The sequence below is a fragment of the Microchirus variegatus genome, assembly GCF_963457635.1.
Source record: "Microchirus variegatus genome assembly, chromosome: 19".
Taxonomy (NCBI): domain Eukaryota; kingdom Metazoa; phylum Chordata; class Actinopteri; order Pleuronectiformes; family Soleidae; genus Microchirus; species Microchirus variegatus.
In genome coordinates, this window is record NC_139820.1 from 14,652,775 (window position 1) to 14,679,132 (window position 26,358).

General features: G+C 41.3%; 1 protein-coding gene across 1 annotated transcript in view; it reads left to right on the forward strand.

Moving 5' to 3' along the window:
* ptpra (protein tyrosine phosphatase receptor type A) overlaps positions 1-26,358 on the forward strand; it is a 99,417-nt gene that overhangs the window by 68,678 nt on the left and 4,381 nt on the right. The window contains exons 8-20 of the mRNA XM_083906248.1: positions 2,001-2,091; positions 2,258-2,334; positions 2,428-2,464; positions 3,689-3,786; positions 6,085-6,204; positions 7,867-8,033; positions 8,123-8,258; positions 8,546-8,692; positions 8,786-8,879; positions 13,227-13,303; positions 13,445-13,579; positions 23,795-23,920; positions 24,055-24,206. Of these exons, the coding sequence (XP_083762374.1) occupies positions 2,001-2,091; positions 2,258-2,334; positions 2,428-2,464; positions 3,689-3,786; positions 6,085-6,204; positions 7,867-8,033; positions 8,123-8,258; positions 8,546-8,692; positions 8,786-8,879; positions 13,227-13,303; positions 13,445-13,579; positions 23,795-23,920; positions 24,055-24,206 (1,457 nt within the window). The remainder of the gene's footprint in view (positions 1-2,000; positions 2,092-2,257; positions 2,335-2,427; positions 2,465-3,688; positions 3,787-6,084; positions 6,205-7,866; positions 8,034-8,122; positions 8,259-8,545; positions 8,693-8,785; positions 8,880-13,226; positions 13,304-13,444; positions 13,580-23,794; positions 23,921-24,054; positions 24,207-26,358) is intronic.

Consider the following 26,358-nt stretch of genomic DNA (forward strand, 5'->3'; position numbering starts at 1 on the left):
TATGTCTTCAGTTATTACAATGTTCAGTTCTTTTTCCCATCGTTCCTTCACATAGTCTGTAGAGTCCTTGTTCAGAGATATGATACCACAATACAACTTGCTTATCAGACCTTTGATGTTCCCAGAATTATATGCATCAATAAATATTTGAACAATAGTTGGCATTTCTCTTAAATTAGCACCTCTTATCTTTTTACAAAAGTAGTCACGAAGCTGCAAGTATCTGTAAAAGTCTTGTCCGCCCAGCCCGTATGTTTGACATAGGTTGGTAAAGCTTTTAAACCCGCCCTTTTCAGTGGTCTTACAGATAGCAGTAACACCATAATATACCCACTGTCTATACCTATGATCATGCAGTGCTGGTATGAAGTCAGGGTCGTAGGCTGGCCATCTAAGCTGTCTAATGTCTCTTTGGAGTTGAAAACATTTAACAACTTCCCTCCATACTTTTAGTGATAGATTAACCCACTGATTCTTTACTTGTATAGTTTCATTCTCCCCGTCAACAAAGCCAAGCAGTGATTGTATTGGTGAATCCGTTAAAGATAACTCCATAGTTTTCCATTTGGCAACATAGGATGGGTTACACCAATATACCAAGGGCCTCAACTGAGCTGACAAATAATATTTTCTTAAGGATGGGAGTGCCATGCCTCCCCTTTCCTCCGGCAGCTGGAGGGTAGAGAATTTTACCCTTGGTTTCTTTTTATTCCAAATAAATCGAGAAATATGCCTATCCCATTCTCTAAATTGGTTCTGGGGAATTTCTACTGGAATCGATAAAAAAAGATAAAGTAATCTGGGAAGAATATTCATTTTAACTGATCTAATTCTACTGCCAAAGTCGAGAGGGAGGAGGGCCCATCTAGTGAGGTCATTGTATATGTTTTGATTAACTGAATTATAATTAATAGCAAATAGTTGTGAGAGATCCTTAGGTAGACGTACTCCAAGGTAATTTATATGAGTTGAATTCCAATTAAAATTATACCTTGTAATAAAGTCTTGCGTAGGAGTATAGTTAAATGTCAAGACCTGGGTTTTGTGTACATTAAGAACATAACCTGAATGTGTCCCATATGTTTCTAACATTTTCATTAATATAGGTAAGCCAGAGTCCGGGTCCAGGATTGTGACTAATACGTCGTCTGCGTAAAGTCCTACTTTGTACTCCTCACCTTCCATGGATATGCCTTTCAGTCCGTCTTCCTGCCGAATTGCTTGAGCTAGAGGTTCAATAAACAAATTAAATAGACTAGGGCTGGCTGGGCAGCCTTGCCTGCAGCCACGTTGCAAAGTTATAGAGTTGGAAAGACTCCCGTTGACTTTTACTCTTGCGGTAGGAGAAGAATAAAGAGCTTGAATACAGCGTATGAAATCTTTACTAAAGCCAAATCTGTTCATCACTAAATAGAGAAATTCCCACCCAACCGAATCGAAAGCTTTTTCAGCATCCAAACTGAGGATCATTGAGCTAATATTTTCCTCCCTAACTTGCTGAATAATATGCAAGGCTCTCCTAATGTTGTCCTGAGTTTGTCTATTTTTCATAAAACCTGTTTGGTCTTCATCTATTAATAGTGGCATTGCAGTTTCCATTCTTTTGGTTAGGATGGTTGCGTAAAGTTTATAATCCGTGTTTAAAACACTAATAGGTCTGAAGCTACTACACTCCGTCCTGTCCTTTCCATCCTTAGGGATGACTGATATAAAAGCCTCGTTCCAAGAAGGGGGAAGAGAGCCTTCTTTTAAAACATAATTGAAACAGGTTACAAGTAAAGGGAGCAGATGTTCTTTTATGGATTTGTACCATTCTGGGGGGAAACCATCGGTACCGGGTGACTTGTTAGCATTAAGACTTGTAATAGCCTTTTCTATTTCTTCTACTGTTATTGGGGAGACAAGTTTATCATTAATTTCTTTACCAAGTACAGGAAGGTCTAGGGAGTTTAAAAATTCAAGTATAGTCTCCTCCCTGTCTTATATTTTTCTTTGTTCAGGCATTGCCAGTCTGCCCAATTCAGGCGTTATGCGACGCCGCTTCCAAAGAAGAGAATAAAGAGAAGAACCGATACGTCAACATTCTGCCATGTAAGCAACGGCATAGCACTATGGCACTCACTGATATTAACAGTAAAGAAACCAGTGTATATGTGTTTTACCCTGCTAATATAAGCTTATATATGTATAAATATAGTTCACTGACTCATGGTGTTTGCTATTTGTAATGTGCCATGTGTAATTCTCTCTCTCTCAGATGATCATTCCAGGGTGCATCTCTCATCTCTGGAGGGAGTCCCTGACTCTGACTTCATCAACGCCTCCTTTATAAATGTGTGTATAAGTGCAGCACCTTTTTGAAAAAACATCTCTCAATGTGAGAAAACACATCTTTATATCTCTTTTCTTTCTCTCTTTCTCCTGTAGGGTTACCAAGAGAAGAATAAGTTTATTGCAGCTCAAGGTAAGGTTTGTACCTGCCTGCATTGGAGCAGATGATAATGTGCTGTGTTGATCATCTCAAGTTAATCCACAAGTACACACCTGATCAAAATTTTAAGACCAGTTGAAAAATGTTCATTGTTGGATCTTAGAACTTAGAACCTTCTGAAGGTAAAAAGAAGAAATGTGAGTGAGACAAAAATGTACATTGTCAGCAATGTATTGCAAACAACCATTAAACTGAAATAGGCTGTTCAAAGGTTTAAGCCACGTCTAAAAAATAAATAAATAAATAAAAACATCTAAAATAGAAATAAAATTTGTTTCCAAGAGGCGAGTGGGACTGTTGCTCCAAGTGGTGAAGATGGCTTCACAGAGGGCATCCACTGTCTGGAACTGGTGTCCATTTTTTTTTTAAACTTCCCTTGCCATCTAACCCCAAATGTTCTCAATGTGATTTCGATCAGGGGAACACGCAGGATGGTTCAAAAGAGTGATTTTTTATTTCTCTGGAAGAATTTTTTTTCTCATCATAGAATAAAACATGTTTGGTGCTGTCGTTCAAACTCCAAAGGGTTGAAGGAGACGAGGCCTTTGAAGACGTTTTTTGTTCTTAAAACCCTTCTCTCGTCTAATAGTTATGGGACTGCAGTTGGCACCAGTGACAAGCTTAATTTGCGCCGAGGATCGTCCCGTGTCTCGACAGAAAGACAACTGCATCCTTCTGCTCAGGGCCGGTGAAATTTTTTGGGTCTACCACTTTTTGTTCCATAACACTCAGGATCTTTTAAGACGTTTAAAATTACTTATGTCTTACTGCGTCCAACCTCAGCAGCAATGGCCCACTGCCAGAGGCCGTGCTGATGCAGCTCAGCAATCCGACCACGTTCAAATTTGCCTTTGCCATCAGGAGGTCATGACCGTGTGGATACCTGACAGAAAATGGCACTGAATCCACATTTTTGCGAAGATTTAGGCTTTTAAAGGCTGTGGTCTTAAACTTTATGATCAGCTGATGAACAGCCTATATCAGTTTAATGCTTGTTTGCAATACATTGCTGACTCAAATTTGTGTCTCACTCCCATTTCTTCTTTTTGCATTTTGAAGCACTACTTAGAACATTCTTACAAAGATCCAACAGTGCAAAATGTAAATTCTTGAAATTTTTCAACTGGTCTTAAAATTTTAATTGGGAGTGTAAATGAATATTAGTTTCAACATATGTCTGCTTGATATTTTGATCAGGGCCAAAGGAGGAGACCGTAAATGACTACTGGCGAATGATCTGGGAGCAGAACACAGCTACTATTGTCATGGTGACCAACCTGAAGGAGAGGAAAGAGGTAGGAGAGCTGCTGCAGGAAAGAGAAAGGATTATGTTTATGCTTGTGTTCAATAATGTCAAAGTACAGATGAGGGGTGGGAATCACAGGTACTCTGTGATCTCTCTCATGATACAACATGATGCACGATACATGGTCCACAATACCAATTATATCACAATACATGGATTCTGAGATGATCAATATAATGCACGATGATCAACAATACATTACAATATCTGTGTTACTGAAACTCTACAGTGGTATGTAAAAGTTTGGGCCCCCCTGTAAATTTTCATGGTTTTCCTTTATAAATCATTGGTTGTTTGGATAAGAAATGTCAGTTAAATATATCATGTTGGAGACAAACACAGTGATATTTGAGAAGTGAAATAAATTTATATGATTTACAGAAAGTGTGCAAGAATTATTTAAACGGAATTAGGCATGTGCATTAATTTAGGCACCCTTGTCATTTTAGCACTAATTATTGGAACTCAAAATTGGTTTGGTAACCTCAGTGACCCTTGACCTCCATACACATGTGAATCCAATCATGAGGAAGGTTTATTTAAGGAGGCCAATTGTAAGTGTTTCTCCTCTTTGCATCATCTCTGAAGAGTGGCAACATGGGAGCCTCAAAACAACTCTCAAATGACCTGAAAACAATGATTGTTCAACATCATGGTTTAGAGGAAGGATACAGAAAGCTATCTCAGAGATTTAAGCTCTCAGTTTCAACTGTGAGGAACATTGTGAGGAATTGGAAAACCACAGGCACAGTTCTAGTTAAGGCATGAAGTGGCAGTCCAAGAAAAATCTCAGATAAGCAGAGGGTAAGGATGGTGAGAACAGTCACAGTCAACCCACAGACCAGCTCCAAAGACCTTCAACATCATCTTGCTGCAGATGGTGTCACTGTGCATCATTCAACTATTCAGCGCACTTTACACAAGGAGATGCTGTATGGAAGAGTAATGCAGAAAAGGCTTTTTCTCTGCACCCGCCACAAACAGAGTCGCTTGAGGTATGCTAAAGCACATTTGGACAAGCCAGCTTCATTTTGGAATAAGGTGCTGTGGACTGATGAAACTAAAATAGAGTTATTTGGGCAAAACAAGGGGCGTTATGCATGGTGGAAAAAGAACACAGCATTCCAAGAAAAACACTTGCTACCTACAGTAAAATTTGGTGGTGGTTCCATCATGCTGTGGGGCTGTGTGGTCAGTGCAGGGACTGGGAATCTTGTTAAGGTTGAGGGTCGCATGGATTCCACTCAATATCAGCAGATTCTGGAGAACAATGTCCAGGAATCAGTGACAAAGTTGAAGTTGTGCCTGGGCCATCTCAGTCCCCAGACCATTATTATTGAACATTTGTGGTGTGATTTAAAGCAGACTGTCCATGCTCAGAAACCATCAAACCTGACTGAACTGGAGATGTTTTGTAAAGAAGAATGGTCCAAAATGCCTTCAGCCAGAATCCAGACTCTAATTGGAAGCTATAGGAAGCGTTAAGAGACTGTTATTTCTGCAAAAGGAGGATGCACAAAACTTTTCATTATTTTTCTAAACTTATGCACATGCCAAATTTTGTTTAAATAATTCTTGCACACTTTCTGTAAATCATATAAACTTTATTTCACTTCTCAAATATCACTGTGCTTGTCTCCTATATGATATATTTATCTGAAATTTCTTATTCAAACAACCAATGATTTATAAAGGAAAATCATGAAAATTTACAGGGGTGCCCAGACTTTTGCATACCACTGTATATATTGAACGTGGATGGGGCATCTTTCAACAGAGCTTTCTCCACCATTATCCTGCTGTAAACTCCTCCTTCTTCTTCAGCCCGTAACTCCCAACCACGTTCCCCTCATTCTTTTGAACAGAGAAGGAGGAGAAAAGTAGCTCCTTCAATACAAGTCATTTGATAAAACATCTAAAGAACCAACACAACGCAGATCAAAGGACTTGACACTAAATATTAAGTATTATTCATTTAAATCTAATTCAAGTCTTATCTGTTCCTATACTTTTGCTCACCTAAAAATGTGGTTCCATTACAAAACAGGCTATCTTCTAAGTTGTTCTCCTTGGCGGAGGTAATAAATCCTTCATTAATTCATAACGTAAATTTAACTTTGAGACTCTTCCTTGGCATTAGTGCCAGTGAGGATGAGGCAAATAGGCACAGACGGCTGAGAGATTCTCCTTCAAATGTCCCATTATTTATATTGCAGCACAGGGAAGGGAAGTTCTTTCCCACACCAAATGTGAATTTTAAAAGCTTTTGTTTTTTTCTACCCTCCAGTGTAAGTGTGCCCAGTACTGGCCGGACCAGGGCTGTTGGACGTATGGTAACATCCGTGTATCTGTTGAAGACACAATGGTTCTAGTGGACTACACCATCCGAAAGTTCTGCATCCAGCAGGTACCACCATGTGCACAGATACCAGTTAGTGATGGAGAATTTGACCTCTGAATTGAATCCATAAGGTTTACACACCACTAGTATGACCTATCCCTGGATTTGAATCAGCAACTATCCAGTTACAAGCCCAATTATTTTCCTATTCACCACACTCTGGCCCACTATTGAACACTTATTGATACCAGGTCGGGTTTGGCCAGTACCCAAAATGTTACCATAACTAATGAAAATACCCAGACAGACGGATGTGTTGGATACATTTAAACACATTTATTCAGGTTTTTAAATTAGGCATTAAAATAAAATTATATAAGGCCTCCAATGCATGCATATTGACAGTAATGAAACTGATACTGTGGCCATTTTTTTTTTTTTTTTTTTTACATACAGAATACTGTTTTATGATATTATCACCACCAACAAGTATCTGGGTTCACACACGAGGAGCAGAATAGATTTAAAAAGTCCCTTTTAGAATGTTTTATGAGTGGAAACTCATTCTTGGTCTGTGACCTGAGATGAAGGAAACTTTGTTTTTTCGGTTTCACAAAGCCAGTTCAGCCTAACACTGTGTCAGTTACCTTGGCAACATACTCCTTGAACCTAATCTGCTCGCTGGCAGGTTTTCTTCAACTAACCCTGAGTTTCTCCTGTTCTTAAGTTGAAGCCTGCAGACTGAAGGCAGTGGCAGACATTATGGTCTGTCCTTTTTTCAAGAGCCAGTTGACTCCCTTAGCAAAAAGTAATTTATTCAAGTGTACTACGAGTATACTTGTTTTATACTAAAACTGAGGCACTATAGTTGAAGTTTACTTTTTATATACTTAAGAAAAGTATAGTGAAGTATACTTGGTTTAGACTGAAAAGTATAAACAAAGTCTAAGACTAAGTACATTAATACTAAGACTTACACTTTAATACTAAAGCTTATACTTGTACTTTAGTATACTTTTTACTTCTTTCTGCCACAAAGTACTAATACTTAGTCTTGATCCAAGTACAGAATAAGGTCAGTTACTAACCATAACCCTAACCCACTCGTGCTTACATTTAATTTAGCTGAAGTTTAGCAAGTCACTGAAAAGAAGTCATAAAAGTAGCCTTTTTGTTTCTATTGAATTATTTATTTTTGGTTCCAAAGTGTGCACTTTCTTAGACCTTTTTCACACTTTAGTTGTCAAGTTGGAGACACTAATTTGTTTAAATTTTTACCAACAAGTGAACACTTTTCCTTTACCATTTTACATAGATAGATAGATGATTGTACTTGTATACTTGAAAGTGTACTTTTCTATAGTTACTATGACCTAATAATGTATACTTAAAGAAGAAACTTAAAAATGTTCCAATTTAGTCCAAATAAGTATTAAATTATACTTTACCTGTTTGAACTAGATTTTTATATTTCATATTTAGTTGCTGCCAAGTTTTTTTGTTTTATTGTTTGTTTTTTACACTTGGCAGCAAGCTTTTTATATCCTCATGCACAGGCTTCACGCAGTGTTACTTTGACTCAGAGTTGATTGTGTTATCACCTGTTCTGAAACTGAAAACTCTGAAAAGTTTGACAGCTCAGAGTTGGTCAACCTAGAGTTATGGTGTTAACTCGGAGTGTGCTGAACCTGCTTTCTGAAACAGGCCCCTGGTTTGTTTGTATGTCAGGTTGGAGATGTGTCTGGGAAGAAGCCACAGAGGCTCGTCACCCAGTTCCACTTCACCAGCTGGCCAGACTTTGGGGTTCCCTTCACCCCTATTGGGATGCTTAAATTCCTCAAGAAAGTCAAGAACTGCAATCCCCAGTACGCTGGACCCATTGTGGTCCACTGTAGGTAAGTGGATCAAGGCTTGGCCTCAGTCTGTTGTCATGTTTTATTTTCTGAACACACAGAAATCATCAGTGTGATTTTGTGTCCATCAGTGCGGGTGTAGGTAGGACAGGGACCTTCATTGTGATCGATGCCATGATCGACATGATGAATACTGAGAGGAAGGTGGACGTGTTTGGCTTCGTCACCAGGATCAGAGCCCAGCGCTGTCAGATGGTCCAGACTGATGTAAGTCCAGTATTGACTGAAATACCCTGTTCACATGTGGTTTTTAACTTCCCTCTTTAAAGATCTGATAACAAGAGGGTGGACAGCCTTTAGTACAACTGTTCAAACTGTGCCTGGCATTAACATGTGTTCGGCATGCATTTTGTCATATCTTTGGTAACGCAAATAATTATTTGTTGCATTAGAAACAAATACTTTATCCGTTACACTTTATGACATACTAAGTCTCTCCTATGTTTTTGAATTTTATTTTTACTTAAATGAATCATATTCCCTCCTCCCCACAGATGCAGTATGTGTTCATCTTCCAGGCGTTGTTAGAGCACTACCTGTATGGAGATACAGAGCTGGAGGTGACCTCTCTGGAGTCGCACCTGGCCAAACTTTACACTCTCTCACCTGGAGCTGGCAGTGGCCTGGAGGCCGAATTCAAGGTCTGTTTATATTCTCAGTCATCATGACATGTCACTGCGTCACTCCAGTCGGACGTCTGTGTTTGAACTATGTATCAACCACGTCACTTTTAGAAACTGACGTCCATCAAGATCCAGAATGACAAGATGAGAACAGGAAACCTGCCAGCCAACATGAAGAAGAACAGAGTGCTACAGATCATTCCATGTGAGTGATGCAGCTGTTGATGTTATACAGTGTAACTGCTTCAGGAAACTAACTTACAACAGAAAACTTTGTACATATATGTACACGTTTGATTTGTGATATAACTTTAATTCGAGCTTCAGTTCAGTATTTACTGGGTTATACTTTAAAACAAGGTGGAGCATTACAACATAAGATAGCATCAAAATACTGGAGTAAATAATATCCTGTAATTAGGGCTAGGCAAGATATCAATTATATATATATCATGACATGAAACAAAATATCATCCTATTTTATCATGATAAAGTATCTGTGATGTCCTTCCCTGGTTTTAAAGGCTGTTGCATTGATAATCATCATATTTATTATATTCAATGCATTTGTGAAATAAACTGAACATGATAAGCAGTAAATATTCTATATTTATATTGATTACAATCATTTGTGTTATAGTAGAATTTGACCATATTTATAGTCAATTAATTTTTTTCTAACACCTAAATGTTAGGGATGCAACGGTACAGTTTTCCCACGGTTCAGTATGCATTGCGGTTTTGGTGCCACGGTATCGGTACGGTTTCACACCACAAACTTTATTTAAACAATCAGATCAAATGAAACCGCAAACATGAAACCACACAAATTAAAAAATAAATATAGTTTAGTGCTATCCAACTAAAATAAACAAAATTTTAACCTACTCACAGAAACTACAACTACAAATACACCATGCATAACAGATGTCAACAAAATGTCAACAAACATTGTTTGTTGACAATTCAAAATCTTATTAATGTTTTATACAATAATAAGGTAAATAATGTTGACACTGTCCGGAATCAATACAACCTTCCCAAGTCTACCTATTTAACCACTCGACAACCGCTGTTATTCTCTCTGTGCATGTCAGAAGAAGACCATTAGGTAAGATTAGAAAGAGACTAAAAGACGCATCTCTGTGTCATCTGAACTGCCGCTGCAGCCCGCGCCGAGCAGAACCAGCCTCAGACAGAACAGGACTGCCAGTGGTCGGTGCGGCGGGGGTTGTGGCTCCTGGCAGAACCACCTCCGCCATCCACCACGGGGCACGGTTGTTCTGTCGGCGCAACCGGGCCCCGCCATCCACCACAACCCCCGCCGCCCGGAAGCGGGAGCGGCTGCCATACCCGCTTCGGTGCGTCAGTACGGCAGCCTCCAAAACCGAGGGAACAGTTCAAAACAGAACTCGCCAGTCGAGCTATGATGCTAACTTAGTTAGCCAAGCTGAACTTACCTGTCTAGGAGAAGAGCCCATTCTGCATCCGTTTTGAAAAAAAAATGTAAACTCTCTCCACCGTTCAAAAGCATGTTATATAGACCCTCGCTTTGCAGCAAACTTTATCTTGGCGTTTTTGACATTCATACCGAGGTCTTTTAGGTTTCATTTCGTTTCATTTGAATTGTAGCTACGTAACTGGCAACCCATGGTTGCTTAGCGGCTGAGTCTCTACCGACTGACATTAATAATAATACTACTACTAATAATTATTATTTACTTTATTCTTGAAAGATAAAGTTTCTATGATATGTATGTATATATATATATATATGTACACATATGTATATACAGTATACATATACATATATATGTGTGTGTATGTATTTATATCCATCCATCCAGCCATTATCTACCGCTTTATCACGGGGTCACGGGGGGTGCTGTGCCGATCTCAGCAGACATTGGGCGATATGCCGGGTACACCCTGGACAGGTGTTACATTATAATATAAACAAATCACAGTACAAAAGGGGAGACACGTGAGGAGAAATAGAAACCGAATTCGACCACACAGATTAGCGAGAGTTTGTCTCGTGAACCTGCCGTTTTACCGGTCAAATTAAGGCTTCTATTACAATCGCCGGTGACGCTGCACGCGGAGTGAAAGGCACAAAGAATAATAAACAATCGATCAGCTGGGCGGACGACGCCGCGGTGTTTCCGCTAAACGGTCCGCTCGCTTAGCTCACAGGTATTATTCTAAACAAGTTACAGCCGTGTGTGAGACACACGCCGTGTACTCGCATCTTGTTGGAATCTTGTGGTGTTCCAAACTGATCTTGGACAGACTCTAAGCGGGTATAGACAGGCGCGTCATCACAACATCGTTTCGGTGATTACTGGGGGATTTTCAGCACAGGGCATTCCCCGGACGCCACTACTCCCTGCTGGCTAAAAGCCTAACAGGCACAGTTCTAGTTAAGGCCCGAAGTGGCAAGCAGAGGCCAAGGATGGTGAGAACAGTCACAGTCAACCCACAGACCAGCTCCACAGACCTACAACATCATCTTGCTGCAGATGGTGCAGCACATTCCACCACATTTGGACAAGCCAGCTTCATTTTGGAATAAGGTGCTGTGGACTGATGAAACTAAAATAGAGTTATTTGGGCAAAACAAGGGGCGTTATGCATGGTGGAAAAAGAACACAGCATTCCAAGAAAAACACTTGCTACCTAGTAAAATTTGGTGGTGGTTCCATCATGATGTGGGGCTGTGTGGCCAGTGCAGGGACTGGGAATCATGTTAAGGTTGAGGGTCGCATGGATTCCACTCTATCAGCAGATTCTGGAGAACAATGTCCCGGAATCAATGACAAAGTTGAAGTTGTGTCGGGGCTGGATCTTTCAACAAGACAACGACCCTAAACACTGCTCAAAATCTACTAAGGCATTCATGCAGAGGAATAAATACAACGTTCTGGAATGACCATTTCAGTCCCCAGACCTGAATATTATTGAACCTTTGTGGTGTGATTTAAAGCAGACTGTCCATGCTCAGAAACCATCAAACCTGACTGAACTGGAGATGTTTTGTGAAGAAGAATGGTCCAAAATACCTTCAGCCAGAATCCATACTCTAATTGGAAGCTATAGGCAGCGTTTAGAGACTGTTATTACTGCAAAAGGAGGATGCACAAAACTTTTCTTTTGTGGTGCCTAAACTTATGCACATGCCTAATTATATCCGCAAGAAGCGCACGCAGATATTATGGAATCGGTCTCGCGCGTCCGCGTCGTCGTCCGCAGATTTTAGCCGTTAACGCGATAACTGAAAAAGCGTATGAGATTAAATTTTCTTATTTTTTTTATGGGTCACATACCCCCTGTAGATGATCCCTATTGATTTTGAGCTGTCTACCATTATTATTAATTAGTTAATTAATTAATTAATGATATAAAAACCATATTTTCGCCTGTATCTTCCAAAGTATTGCAGGTATTGGCTTCAAATTTTGCATGGGCATCACATACCACCTGAGAATTATCCCTATCTTTGTAGCTTTATTATTAATTAGCAAATTAATTAATTTATTATGCTAAAAACACATTTTCGGCTTTATCTTCCAGACTGATGGAGATATTGCCTTCAAATTTTGTACAATGATTCATGTAACAACTATCTACAAGTACAATCATTATTACTTTGGCTATGATTGGTAATAGTAACATAATAAGTTAACTGGTTAACTTATTAGTGATCACAGAAAAAATAGTTAAGGCATTTTTTCTTTATTATTGAGCTCATTTGGACACATTGAGGATATCATGGGTTTATTTAGCACTTATTCATAATATTTATTACATTATAATATAAATATATTAATTATCATATAAAAAATAGTTAAGCCTCCATTTCTTTATTAATGCATTGAATGGAAAGTTTGAACATATTGTATGCTTTTTCATGAAATTTAATAAACATAGTGTATGCTTTTTCATGAAATTTGGACACTTTGAAGATATGGCAGGTGTGGTTAGCATTTTAATATTCATAATATTTAACAAGGTATAATAGGTTAACTAGTTTTATTAAAAACTAGAGAGAAATTTATGAGTTCAGGTATTCTGTGTTCAATATCGAGTTTATATGGATACTTTGAACATGTATAAAGTGTAGTCAGCATTATATCATAATATTTAATAATGTTATTTTGTTGAATTTATTAATAATTAATTAAAACAGTTAGTGGCAGGTACGAGTGCGTATACTTTGGGTATATTGGAAAGTTGAGGATTGGACAAGTTCGCGGATACACCCCTTGGGCTAGTTTTGTTTAAATAATTCTTGCACACTTTCTGTAAATCATATATATATATATATATATATATATACACTTGTCAGACAAGAATGTTGCACAATCACATGTGAATTGTGTTGCATTGATTTCTGCACAGAAATCTACACTGGTCTCTAGGACAATAAGATAAATGCGGACCCATGTGTTTGCACACAGTAATCACTGCCATGATAAACATGACAAAATGACAGACATATAGACACAGTGTTCAATATTTAAACTGTATTTTTTTTTTGTACTCATGACAGACGAGTTCAACCGAGTGATCATTCCTGTAAAACGAGGCGAGGAGAACACAGACTATGTCAATGCCTCCTTCATAGACGTGAGTTTAAAAACCACTCCTGGATTGGAGTGCATAAATTCTATTCTGTTCTAATAGATGGACATAATTAGACATTGCAAGTCTTTCGTCTGCCTCCACCTGTTAAATTTTTAACATATACCTTCCATCCTCTCGACACAGGGTTACCGTCAGAAGGACTCGTACATGGCGAGCCAGGGCCCTCTGCAGCACACCCTGGAGGACTTCTGGAGGATGATCTGGGAGTGGAGAAGCTGCTCTATAGTCATGCTCACTGAGCTGGAGGAGAGAGGGCAGGTGTGTGTGCGCGTGTGTGTTTTTGTCCTTACATAAACAGTGACCTTCTCAAGACCAGGGGTCCGTTTCACAAAGCAGGTTTAGTGAAAACTCTGAGTCTGTTAACCCTGAAATTAGGGAAACAAAGGGAGGTAAGTCAAACCAGAGAAAGAGGAGTAACTCTAGCCTGTTTCACAGAGAGAGGTAACTTAACCTCTCGGTCAGTTACCATGGTAACATGCTCTTTGAAACTAACCTGGTCGGGAGCAGGTTTTTCTCCGCAAACCTTGAGTTTCTCTCTGTCTCCGCCCTCTTGCAGACACACACGGTTTTTGATTTCCTCATTCATTCAGTCAGCAGAGTTTTAGCGTAGTATAGTTCTGCGTCTGTTCTGCGTTTACATTAGAAGTTATATTAGGTGGCGACTATTTTCACTACCATGTCCGTGGATGAAGGTGCAGCATTACTAAGCAGAGAATTAAATATTTGTCAGGAGATGATTATCATACCTCATATATGTTCTTACATTTCCAGACACTTTTCTTTTTGAGCGGAACAGTTTCACGTCACAGTTCATCATTTACATTCACAACCTAATCAGTCCTTACATTTACAACATTAACAACCGGAGTCACGCTCTCACATCCCAGCAGAAACTTTGTCGCGCTGCGGTTTTTTAAATTATTTTTTTTACTTACAAATTTACATTTTTTTCTTTTATACAACGTCATAGATGCAGAGCACTTGAACGTGATATAAATAATGAGAAGTCATTTATGTGTGAAAACATCATTATGTTGGGGATAAAACAACTGTACAATCAAACAGCCACTTCATATTTACTTTATGTAAAACATGGTCAAAATGAGGTAATCCCATGAGATTATACCGAGGTCTTACCTGTTTGAACAATGTTTTTATGTTTCATATTAAACTGCTGCCAACTGTGCTTCTCCCCCGCGGGATTACACCTAAATAAATAAATTAATAATCTACAACTCAAGCAGTTTCCCGCTGTAATATTATTGTGATTGTGCAAAGGACGACATTTAAACTTCCTCATCAGCAGCAGTGTTCTTTCGGATGTCGTCTCCCTCTCTTTTGCTGCTGTTACACTTCCTTTCTAAAAACTTGCTCAAACTCACGCATTAATATTTTCCAACTCCAGTGGGTGAATAATGTCACCCTCCGCTTCCCCGTTGTCATGGTGAATCGTCGAAACGGGGCTCCATTCATGCTGTCTTTTTATACGCGCTTAACTCGAGGTGAAACTACTCCGAGTTGAACAAACGAACTCAAATCAGCTGTTCTGAAACCGAAAACTCAGAGTTTCCTATCTCAGAGTAGATCAACTCAGAGTTCAGGGTTAGACTCAGAGTTTGTTGAACCTGCTTTGTGAAACGGACCCCAGGAGGCCTCATGGTGACCAAAACCTGGTCATAATGAGGCAGAACCTAATTTCCGAGGAACGGATTGAGTTTAGGGTAGGATTTGAATTGTGATTAGGTATTGTGCGTGTGTGTGTATGGGTCACCTATACAATTTCTTTAAAGAGGACCTAGACCAGAAGTTCCAATTAACTCTGTTTTTTAGTGTGTATCTGCGTCATTACCTTGTTTAAGAAGCCCTGAAGGTTCAAAACAAACAGTTCAGCCATTGCTGAGAACGATGTGTTTTATTGTAATCTCTGCTCAGCGAGATCTCTGAAAAAACCCGGTCCGGTTAGGTAAACATCGGTTCTCCAGAACAGCAGATCGTCCTGCTCCGGGCACTAGTCCGAACACTTCCGGTTGCGTACATTGAACCACAGAAGAAGAATAACGTCCGTTGTGAAGGTGTTTCACGAGCGACAGTTTCTTCTGACTCTGGGTCTGACTCCGGGTCAAAGTCATAAAAGGGACTGCGGCGGGGAGTCGTGAAGAAGCTATTTTTAAATATTTTTAAAACAATCTTTTGATAATGAGGAGCAGTGCATCCACCGTTCCAGAGGGGGGAGCTGTGCTTCTGAGAGCGGGTGTACTGAATAGTATATAGTACTCTGTCTTCTGGGGGTGAGAGTTCACTCTGAAATATCGCGACTCAGGAACAGCGTCAGAAAAGAGGATTTCTATCGGTTCGTTAAAAGCAACTAGGAGGTTTTTGACCATAAAAACAAGTTAATGTAAGTAGACCTCCATAACTAACATACAGTTAGGCCCATAAATATTTGGACATCGACACAGTTCTCTTTATTTTGGCTCTATACACCACTAGAATGGATTTGAAATGAAACGAACAAGATGTGCTTTAACTGCACACTTTCAGCTTTAATTTGAGGGGATTTACATCCAAATCAAGTGAACGTTGTAGGAATTACAACACTTTCTATATGTGCCTCCCACTTTTTAGGGGACCAAAAGTAATTGGACAAACTAAACAATCATAAATCAAACTTTCATTGTTTAATACTTGGTTGCAAATCCTTTCCAGTCAATTCCAGCCTGAAGTCTGGAAGACATAGACATCACCAGACACTGGGTTTCATCCCTGGTGATGCTCTGTGAGGCCTCTACTGACACGCTCTTCAGTTCCTGTTTGTTCTTGGGGCATTTTCCCTTCAGTTTGGTCTTCAGCAGGTGAAATGCATGCTCAATCAGATTCAGGTCAGGTGATTGACTGATAACATTCCATATTTACCTTAAAAAAATCTTTGGTGGCTTTTGCAGTTTGCTTTGGGTCATTGTCCATCTGCAATGTGAAGCTCCGTCCAATGAGTTCTGAAGCATTTGGCTGAATATGAGCAGATAATATTGTTGGAAACACCAGAATTCATCCTGCTGCTTTTGTCAGCAGTTACATCATCAATAAATACAAGGGAACCAGTTCCATTGGCAGCCATACATGTCCACACCATGACACTACCACCACCATGCTTCACTGATGAGGTGGTATGTTGTGGATCATGAGCAGTTCCTTTCCTTCTCCACACTCTTCTCTTCCCATCACTGTGGTCCAAGTTGATCTTGGTCTCATCTGTCCAGAGGATGTTCTTCCAGAATTATAACGGCTTTTTTAGGTGTTGTTTGGCAAATTCTAATCTCGTCTTCCTGTTTTTGAGGCTCACCAATGGTTTCCATCTTGTGGTGAACCCTCTGTATTCACTCTGGTGAAGTCTTCTTTTGATTGTTGACTTTGAAACACATACACCTACCTCCTGGAGAGTGTTTTTGATCTGGACAACTGTTGTGAAGAGGTTTTTCTTCACCAGGGAAAGAATTCTTCTGTCGTCCACCACAGTGGTTTTCTGTGGTCTTCTAGGTCTTTTGGTGTTGCTGAAGTCACTGGTGCATTCTTTCTTTTTAAGAATGTTCCAAACAGTTGATTTGGCCACACCTAATGTTTTTGCTATTTCTCTGATGGGTTTGTTTTGATTTTTCGGCCTAATGATGGCTTTCTTCACTGACAGTGACAGCTCCTTGGATCTCATATAGAAAGTTAACAGCAACAGATTCAAAATGCAAATGTCACTCCTGGAATCAACTCCAGAACTTTTCCCTGTGTCATTAAAGATGAAATAATGAGAGAATAGCCCACAATTGTCCATGAAATAGCTTTTCAGTCAATTGTCCAATTACTTTGTTCACTTGATTTGGATGTAAATACTCTCAAATTAAAGCTGAAAATGTGCAGTTAAAGCACATTTTGTTTGTTTCATTTCAAGTGGTGTATAGAGCCAAAATAAAGAGAACTGTGTCGATGTCCAAATATTTATGGGCCTAACTGTATATGTGCAACAGGACCACTCTAGGTCCGCTTTAAGACATTATCAAGATTAGAATTAATTATTTTTATTCAAAATAATAATGTTTCTGTTTTCAGCTGTGCTATCATCATTGCACAAGGGTTTTTAAGGGTTTTCTGCTAATCGTGACGGGCATCACAAACCCCGCCACTGTATCTCAGTCTAGTGACTGCATCAGACGGAGTATGGAGTTAGATTTGTGTCTTTATTATTCAATCAAAAAAAAAATTGCTTCAATCAAAATAAAATATTTTCAATCAAAAAAACCTTCACTTCAATCAAAAAAACCTTTACTTCAATCAAAAAACCTTCACTTCAATCAAATAAAACCTTTTTAATCAAAGAAAACAAAAATGGACCAAAAAATGCATTTGAACACTGTTTTTCTTTGATTGAAAATGTTTTCTTTGATCGAAGTGAAGGTTTTTTTAGTTTGAAGCAAGTTTTTGATTGAATTAATGCTGTTTTGCGTTTGGGCCATATTATGGGTAGGACATTTGTGTCTTTATAACTCAATCAAGGAAGAAGTTGCTTCAAACAAAAAAATATTTTCAATAAAAAAAATCACTTCAATCAAAAAAGTCCTTTTCAATCAAAGAAGATTGTGTTTAAATGCAAAAAATATTTGAGTCTCAAAAAATTTCAGTTGAACACTTTTTCTTTGATTGAAAATGTTTTTTTTGATTGAAGTGATCTTTTTGTGTTTGGGCCACATTATGGGTAGGACATTTGTGTCTCAAAGGTGAAGTAAGTAGTTTATAGTGACATCTAGAGGAGAGGCTAAAATTTACAACAAAGAACTGCTCCTCTGCTCACCCCCTCCCTTCCCTGAGCGCTACGGTATCCATAGCCGGTCAAATGTCGACCTCGTCGTCTTTCTCCGTGTCAGCAGATGAGGTTCATGAGGCGAGGGAGAGGGCGAGCTACCACGGCCGTAGCAGACGAAGCGGAGAGAGTGGAGGCGGGACTTCCGCTACAAGTAAAGCGACGCTTGATTTGTTCTTTCGCGTTTGTCCTTACAGGCTCCGGTAGAAACATGGCGTCTCGCTACTAACATTGGCAATGCAACCGCGGCCCGCGACCATTTTTATTTTACATGACTTTTTGAAACACGACGAAAATGAATGAATACAGCAACTAGACAATGCAGGAGCACATAATATGTATAAAAAAAGTGGATTTTGGGTTATATAAACCCATAAATACTACACAGTGTCCCTTTAATTTTTCAATTGCAAAAAAGTTGCTTCAATCTAAAAAAAAAATTAAGTGTGGTTGTTTTTTATTGAAAATGTTTTTTTTTAGATTTAAAGTGATTTTTGAAATGAAAACAATTTTGAAGTCGGTTTTTTTTTCTGATTGAAGTGAAAAAAGTTTTGAATCATTGAATCATTTTGACACAAACGTTCCACAGTGGGCGGGTGCTTCCCCATTGGTCAGACATGTTTGAGTGACAAGTGTCTACACCAGGGGTCACCAACGTGGTGCCCGCGGGCACCTGGTAGCCCGCGGGCAGCCAATACGGTGCCCGCGGGCTCACTTCACTTCACCTCACTTGCATGTATCCGTATGATCGCTCAGTAAAATATCTTTGATATTGTTTATAAAAAAAAAACTGGTAATCGTTGGAATGAATGTGTATGCAGTTGAATGCATAATATTAATCATTTAAATGGTAAACAAACAAAAAAATATTATATGGTAGCCCTCCATATTATTTTTTACCCTTAAGGTAGCTCTCTGTCTCAAAAAGGTTGGTGACCCCTGGTCTACACCAACGATGTCCACAGGCCAACTGTTGCCCGCAGCCCTGCCTGGTCCTGTGTGCGGAGAGGGCTCCCTCGCGGGGTCTCCAGGTCGGCTTGGAAAGGCTCGGGGCGATGTTTTATTAAAGAGATGTCTGGGTGTTCTCACTTTTGGCACAGTTTGGCACCATCTGTGCCATTTGAGATTTCTTAGGTACCAAATTATTAAAAACCAATTTAATTTTATTTATATGTCACTACTGATCTAAAAAGAACTTGTTTTTGAAAAAAAAAAAAAAAAGTACAATAACTCGCTCTAAATCGATGCTTCCTGTGCGGTGCGTAATAACAACTCTGTGGCTCTGTAGCGTCTTCAGTTACGCAGCGCCATAGCTCTGGCTTACCTTGGTCAATTAGGGTGATTGACAGCTCGTTTTAAACGTGTAAACCGGTAGAATCAGACCCCGGTCTCCAAATGCGTGTGAATCACTTCATTAGCGAGTCAAAAGGACATAAATACATATGACGCTTCTCGATTCGACGATTCTACGCTGTCCAGCTGTTTAAATAATTGCGCTGACGCTCCGGTGCCGCTTTTCAATGTGTGCGCGGTGATGGTTTTTCCCGCGGTTTGATCCATCGCTGTTTTAGAATGGTTTATATGAGCTTTTAGCTGAGTTTCTGACCTTTCTGTGGGTATGCAGCATGTCTGTGTTTGTTAAAGTTAGATATGGTTTTATGACGCTTTTGTCACTGCGTCTGACGCTTTTTTTTTTTTATTGAAGGTTTTTTTGATTGAAAATTTTTTTTTTGATTGAAGCAAACTTTTTTTTGATTGAATAATAAAGAAGACACAAATCTAACTCCATAACGGAGTCTCCTCTACGGTTAGGTAGGAAGTACTCAACAAATATTTTTAAAGCTTCCATAGAGTGGTCCTATGGCACATATATGTTATGGAGGTCTACTTACATATATTCACTTGTTTTTATAGTCAAAAACCTCCTAGTTACTGTAAACGAGCCAATAGAAATCTCTCCTCACTGTAGCTCTCGTCAGTCGTGGTGTTTCAGACTGAAATCTCACCCCCAGAAGACGAAGTGACGCAATCAGCACATCAGCTCTCAGTAGCGCAGCTCCCCCTTTGGAACGGTGGATGCACTGCTACTCATTATCGAGACATTGATATCACGCCAGATAACCGTCCAGAACGTCGCCCCACCACGGCGTTCGAGCACCCAGCGTTAGCACACCAGCTAACCGTACTTCTCGGTGTCCCACCACGGCAGGGAGTCGAGGCTGTTAGCTGGTGTGCTAACTCTGAAAAACCGAGGAATTAACTGGCGTGTTAGTACTCGGTGCTCGGTGTCCCACCACGGCACTCCGAGCACCGAGTACTAACACGCCAGTTAATCTCTCAGTTTTTCACAGTTAGCACACCAGCTAACTGCCGCGACTCCCTGCCTGCGCACCAGCTCGCACGGAATGGAGGCTAAAACCACTCACACCAGAGGGCACGGAGATTTCGAAGCCCGGCTCTGTCGCTGCGGGAATAAGATTTCGAGTAAAGATCCACACCAGGTCTGCTCGAGCTGCCTGGGGCTGGAACATGCCCGGCTGGCTATCGATGTCCCCGGCTCCTGTCAAAGCTGCGCGGCGTTCAACGCCAAGAGTCTCCGCAGACGGCTTGCGCACCAAGCTAGCCTGTCTGGCTGTGACCCATATCTCCCTTCTGACGGCGCTGCCGTCCAAGACGGAGAATAGATGGAGGTCGCTGCGGCGGCACCGGGGGTTAATGTCAGCCGGGGCTCCCAGCTTGACTTAGCCTCGGTTCCCCCGCCGGAGGAAGACGTCCTAGATTTGGACTACGGGGTGGATGATGATGTCGCTTCTGAACTCCTCATATCAGAGGATGAAGAGGAGGACGATTTATTAATCACTCCAGCCCGGGCTTCACAGCCCGCTGCCTCTGTCACCTCTCGGGACGTAGGTGAGAGTAGCACACCAGCTTCTCCCCTCCCCAGCTCGGACATGCTCGACGTGTTTATTCGCGCTGCTGCCCGACTGGCTATCCCCTGGCCCGCTGTTGTAGCCGAGACCACCAACGAGACAGACTCTCCCCGTCTTCCCAGAGCTGCTGGATGAGGTTGGGGTTGTCAGACCTGTCAGACAGGGAGAAGGAAGACATCCTGGACATGCCCATTGTCCCGGACGGGCTTTTCGGTTCCACGCTGGCTTCTAAGCATTGGCGATGTGAAGCCAAAAAGAAAGAGGATGAAGCTCTTCAGCTCTGCCTTCCTCGGAAGCCCCCAGCTCCTTTCTCAGGGTTCACGGTTCAGGTCTCCTAAACTGCCGAAGCCCCAGCCAGCCCCGCAATCCCACCCAGGCCGGGTCGGCTGGTCCAAGAAACCCTCGGCTCCAGTCACAGCTCCGCGGGCACAGCCCGCGCCAAATGCCACACACCGAGCCATGAAGAAGAAGAGAGCAGCCTGACAGCCCCTCTTTCCTCCGGTGATGCAGCTGGAACTTCCCCGCTCTCCAGTTTCATCTGTTTGTTTTTTTAGCGTGATCTCCTGGCAGTCCATGCCAGAACAAGCCGAGAGAAGTGGACATCCTACAGCGGAGGGTTCTGCGGTTGCCCCTCTCTCATGTCCACAAGCACGTACACAAGCACGTACACACGTTTTCAAAAAGAAAAGAAAAAGTGTCCCGCTGTCGCATCCAGGCCGAGTGCAGAGGGCGCAGCTAATAAAAAAAGCCCAATCACTATAAACAGCGTGGTGGCAACGCCCGCTGTCCTACGTTGGAGGAGGATCGTCTTCCTCATGGATGTATAATATGAACTGGATAGAGCTCCGCCCCCTCTGCCTTGAAGACATTTTTTACATGGTGGCCACTATGCACAAAAAGCAATTTTCCCATTGACCGCAATAGTAAAAGAGACGCGTGTAAAAGTGTCCACAGGACACCTCGAGACATGGACACGGGCTTTTATAAATCTTTATATTCTATATTTTTAATTCATGGAGATTCATGTTTGAAAAACATTCCTAAAGGCCATAAAAAGCCCAGACAAATCTTATTTCTCAGAGTGACGTCACAGCTGTGTACGAGCACAGCAAAGCGCGGTCATGTGGCGTCTCGGGAACAGCGCTACTGTCAGTGAACTGAACGACATGAAAACTTTATGATGAGGGGGTTTTCGTTTTCATTTTTAAAATATTATGACAAAGCAGGTTTTAGTTGTTTATCCGGCGCTCATTAACATTTATTTTCAAACGACGTATTATCGATGTATTAACGAGCTGCTGTTTGGATTCATTGAGGAGAGGAGACTGACATGCTGCACTTTATCACTGTGTTCAGTCCCGGACATCGTGACACTGATGACGGTGTGGACTGTGGAGCTGTGACTGACAAAAACAACATGATTCCTGTAACACATATAAAGTAATAGTCACAGTCCTAACCCAAATAAACCATTTTTATTGATCGTATTAATCTTTAACTCCGTCATTGTACTTTTCAGCTTACTATATTCACTTCACTATCGTTGGTTTTGCATTTACAAATCCATGGTTTAAAGCCGAAGTTAGCGTGACTCCGGTATTCATGAAATCTGCTAGCGCATGTCATTAGCGTACTACCATCATGCCTTTCGCTGTTCATGTACGCGCCGAGCAAGTCGATTACGCGGACGGCGCGTTCACATAGCCGCTAGGAATTATGGTAGTGACACTACTGCGCATGCTCTATGGGCCCCATAACCCGGAAATAAACGCAGAAGTCAAAAACTTTTTTGGCATTTGCACTGGGTGAGCAGCTTCATAGGAATGAACAGAAGCGAAGGGGCGGAGCTCTATCCAGTTCATATAATACATCCATGGTCTCCCTCCCCGAGACGGGGGCTGTGGTATCCCCGCCGATGCGCTGTCCTCCCGGGCAGAAATACGCAGTCGACCGGGGGCAGTGTCACTGTTCCACCAGTAGATGGCGCCACCGCACCGCGGCTGAAGCCTCTCAAAGTGGAGGAGCTGCAGTGTGTATCCACTCTCTCCCTCAGTGATTGTGTTAGATATCAGGGCTCAATAACAGGGAAAACGTGAATATTGTAATAAGATAATATGGATGATGTGAAAATTCCATGTCACCATTGTCCTGGTGAAAAGTATAAAAGTGTCTTGGTACAAATTTGCCGAAAAACAGCAAAGAAACATAATGTACCCCTGCACCAATATGTCACAACACCATTCACTTGATAATAGTCTCTCTTATAAATACCTTTTTTTGGTTTGATACAAACTGGACAACCAGATGAATTAATGTCACAAAAATAGATTACAGTACAATTACATTACCAAATTTGTTTTTACAAAATGTAACACAAATGTTACAAAAACATAGTGTGGCTGTTATTTGCTAATAGGCATGGGAAGATGAGGACATTTCCTTTCATTGTCCAGATCAAAATAATGGAACGGAATGGAACATGGCACAGTAAAAAAAAGTGGTCATTCTGTGTCTCCACAGACCACACAGAGACTCATGTGGATTGTATGAACTCACAGAAAAGTTACACATTACATCTTCAAATAATGTGGTTCATGTAACTGATGATGATTAATTTTCTCTCTTTGATAGTATGTACTTTTATCTTCAGACTGCTTGGCCCTTCATGTCATTTGACCATGTTCGTGTTGTGTCTTGCAGGAAAAGTGTGCTCAATATTGGCCCAGTGATGGACTGGTGGTCTATGGGGACATTTCTGTCGAGATTAAAAGGGAGGAGGAGAGCGAGAACTACACAGTGCGTGACCTCCTGGTCACCAACAACAGGGTAAGATGGGGAAAAAAGCAAGACACATACTCTACATATAATTTATTATTTGCTTCTGGGAGTGCAAATGAAACAATGACTTTATATGCTAACAACAATGTTATCTCTTTTTCTGTCCCCATTGACATTTTCAGGAGAACAAGGCTCGAGCAGTGCGTCAGTTCCATTTCCATGGCTGGCCAGAAGTGGGCATCCCCACAGATGGAAAAGGCATGATCAATATTATAGCTGCAGTGCAGAAACAACAGCAGCAGTCTGGCAATCACCCCATCACTGTCCACTGCAGGTGAACCAACAATGTTATCCACACACATTCACTAGGGTTTAGTGGTATCTACATTTGGATACATTGTACATTGTACAGACATTCGGTCGTATTCACACCTAATAGTCTCCACTTGTAATGGGATCAGCAGTTCATTTGAGTGTACTGAATCACTAGAATTTGTTCATTAAAAAATTTTTTTCAAACGATTCGCTACCGAATCGTTCAGTGCTTAGCAGGAGCCCAGTGCCATGCTACGTGACTCACCTCCTCCCTGAGTGCAGTACGTTCATGCCGCAGGTTAGTGAGTGAGTGACAGCACGGACGAGATTCATGTCCTCAGCCACAGTTCTCCAGCTTTCTGTGTGTCAGTTCGTTCGTGAATCATGACTGAGTCAGTGACTGACAGCGCGGACAAATCACTCATGACTGACACAACACTGGTCTCCACTAGATTTGGTATGATTGGGGACTGTAGTGAGTGTGACCACATCAGTGGCCTCCTCTAGGCTGCTTCCGTGCGTTAGCCCCTCCCACTCAGTAGACTTGAAGCAGCGTCTAGAGTCTCAATAGCAGCAGTTACCTGTGACATACTGCTGATAAGTCGGCAGTATTTAGCCGACAGGCATTAAAATCATCAAGAAAGAGATCAGGCGTATCAGGAGATGCACTTTAAATTTTGTGGACACATACAGCTATAGCCTCAGGCACGCATGTGATGTTGCCAGGCAGAGGAATGTCAACAAGTAATAGGAGAAAAGACACAGCCCTTATCTAACTTATTCCGTAACGTAACTTTAGCCTCTGCCTCAATCGTCCTCTCAACCCATTCAACCGTATTTCAGTTCATTGACTGATGAAGTCGTGCAGGAAGTACTGAATCATTTGGTGAGCAAATCTTGAACAAATCTTTTTAATTAACTGATCCGTTGACTTAACCCTAACCTAAACACAATTCTTACTCTAACCCTGAAACCAAGTCTTAACCCTCAAAAAGCCTTTTAAAATGTTCGGATCAGACAAAATGTTCCCACGGAGAAAGGTTTGAAAAAATATATAAAAAATCATCCTCACACCCTGCATAAGACATGCGCGCGCACACGCACACATCATTGAACAGCATTCTTAGTGAGGACACTCATGGACATAATGCATTCACTTACCCTAACTGAGAACTAAATGCCTAAAGCCCAATTTATACTCCTGCGTAAAGTGCTCTGCGTAGCTACGCAGAGTCCTCTGCGTCGACGCAGAACCTGTCGAAGAGCCTCTGCGTCGTCTCCGGGTGCACGGAATATTTTTTAAGTGTCCGTCACTCCGTCAAGGGACAACGGAGACGGCAAGAGCTGCGATTGGTCCTCAGGACAGGCCGAGCTAAGCTGCTCTGTGCCGGCTCTCAGTGCACTCCGGGCGTCCTGACAGAGGCGGAGCTGATCCCCGCCGATAACGCCGCTGCCGAACTATAAATACGTCATATCTTAACACACACAGCACATGTTTAGACTCTAAATGGCCAATTTCTCGCCTAAAATTATCTTAAAACTGCGTTCCGTGACACAGAAAAGTGAGAAACGGCCACTTTTTCAACAACAACAGTCTTTCTCTCTCTTTCTTTCTCGGACGCCATTGCTCACTGTAGCCAGAAGCACAACAACCTTGCGCAGCGACCCCTACTGATCGGGCGGGAAATTGCAGCGAGTGTCCGTCACCACGACGCAGAAGTATAAATGCTCGAGGCGTCTCCGTGGTGACGCAGACGGATAACGCATACGCAGTCGGAGAAGTATAATGTGGCCTTAACCCTGACCCTTGACCTAAACCCAACTTTAACCTCAAGACTTAAGGCCACATTATACTTCTCTCTCTGCGTATGCGTTATCCGACTGCGTCATCACGGAGACGATTCGAGCCTTTATACTTCTGCGTCGTGGTGACGGACACGCGCTGCAATTTCCCGCCCGATCAGTAGGGGTCGCTGCGCAAGGTTGTTGTGCTTCTGGCTACAGTGAGCAATGGTGTCCGAGAGGGAAAGAGAGAGAAAGACTGTTGTTGTTGAAACAGTGGCCGTTTCTCACTTTTCCGTGTGACGGAACGCAGTTTTAAGATAATTTGAGGCGAGAAATTGGCCATTTAGTCTAAACAAGTGCTGTGTGTGTTAAGATATGACGTATTT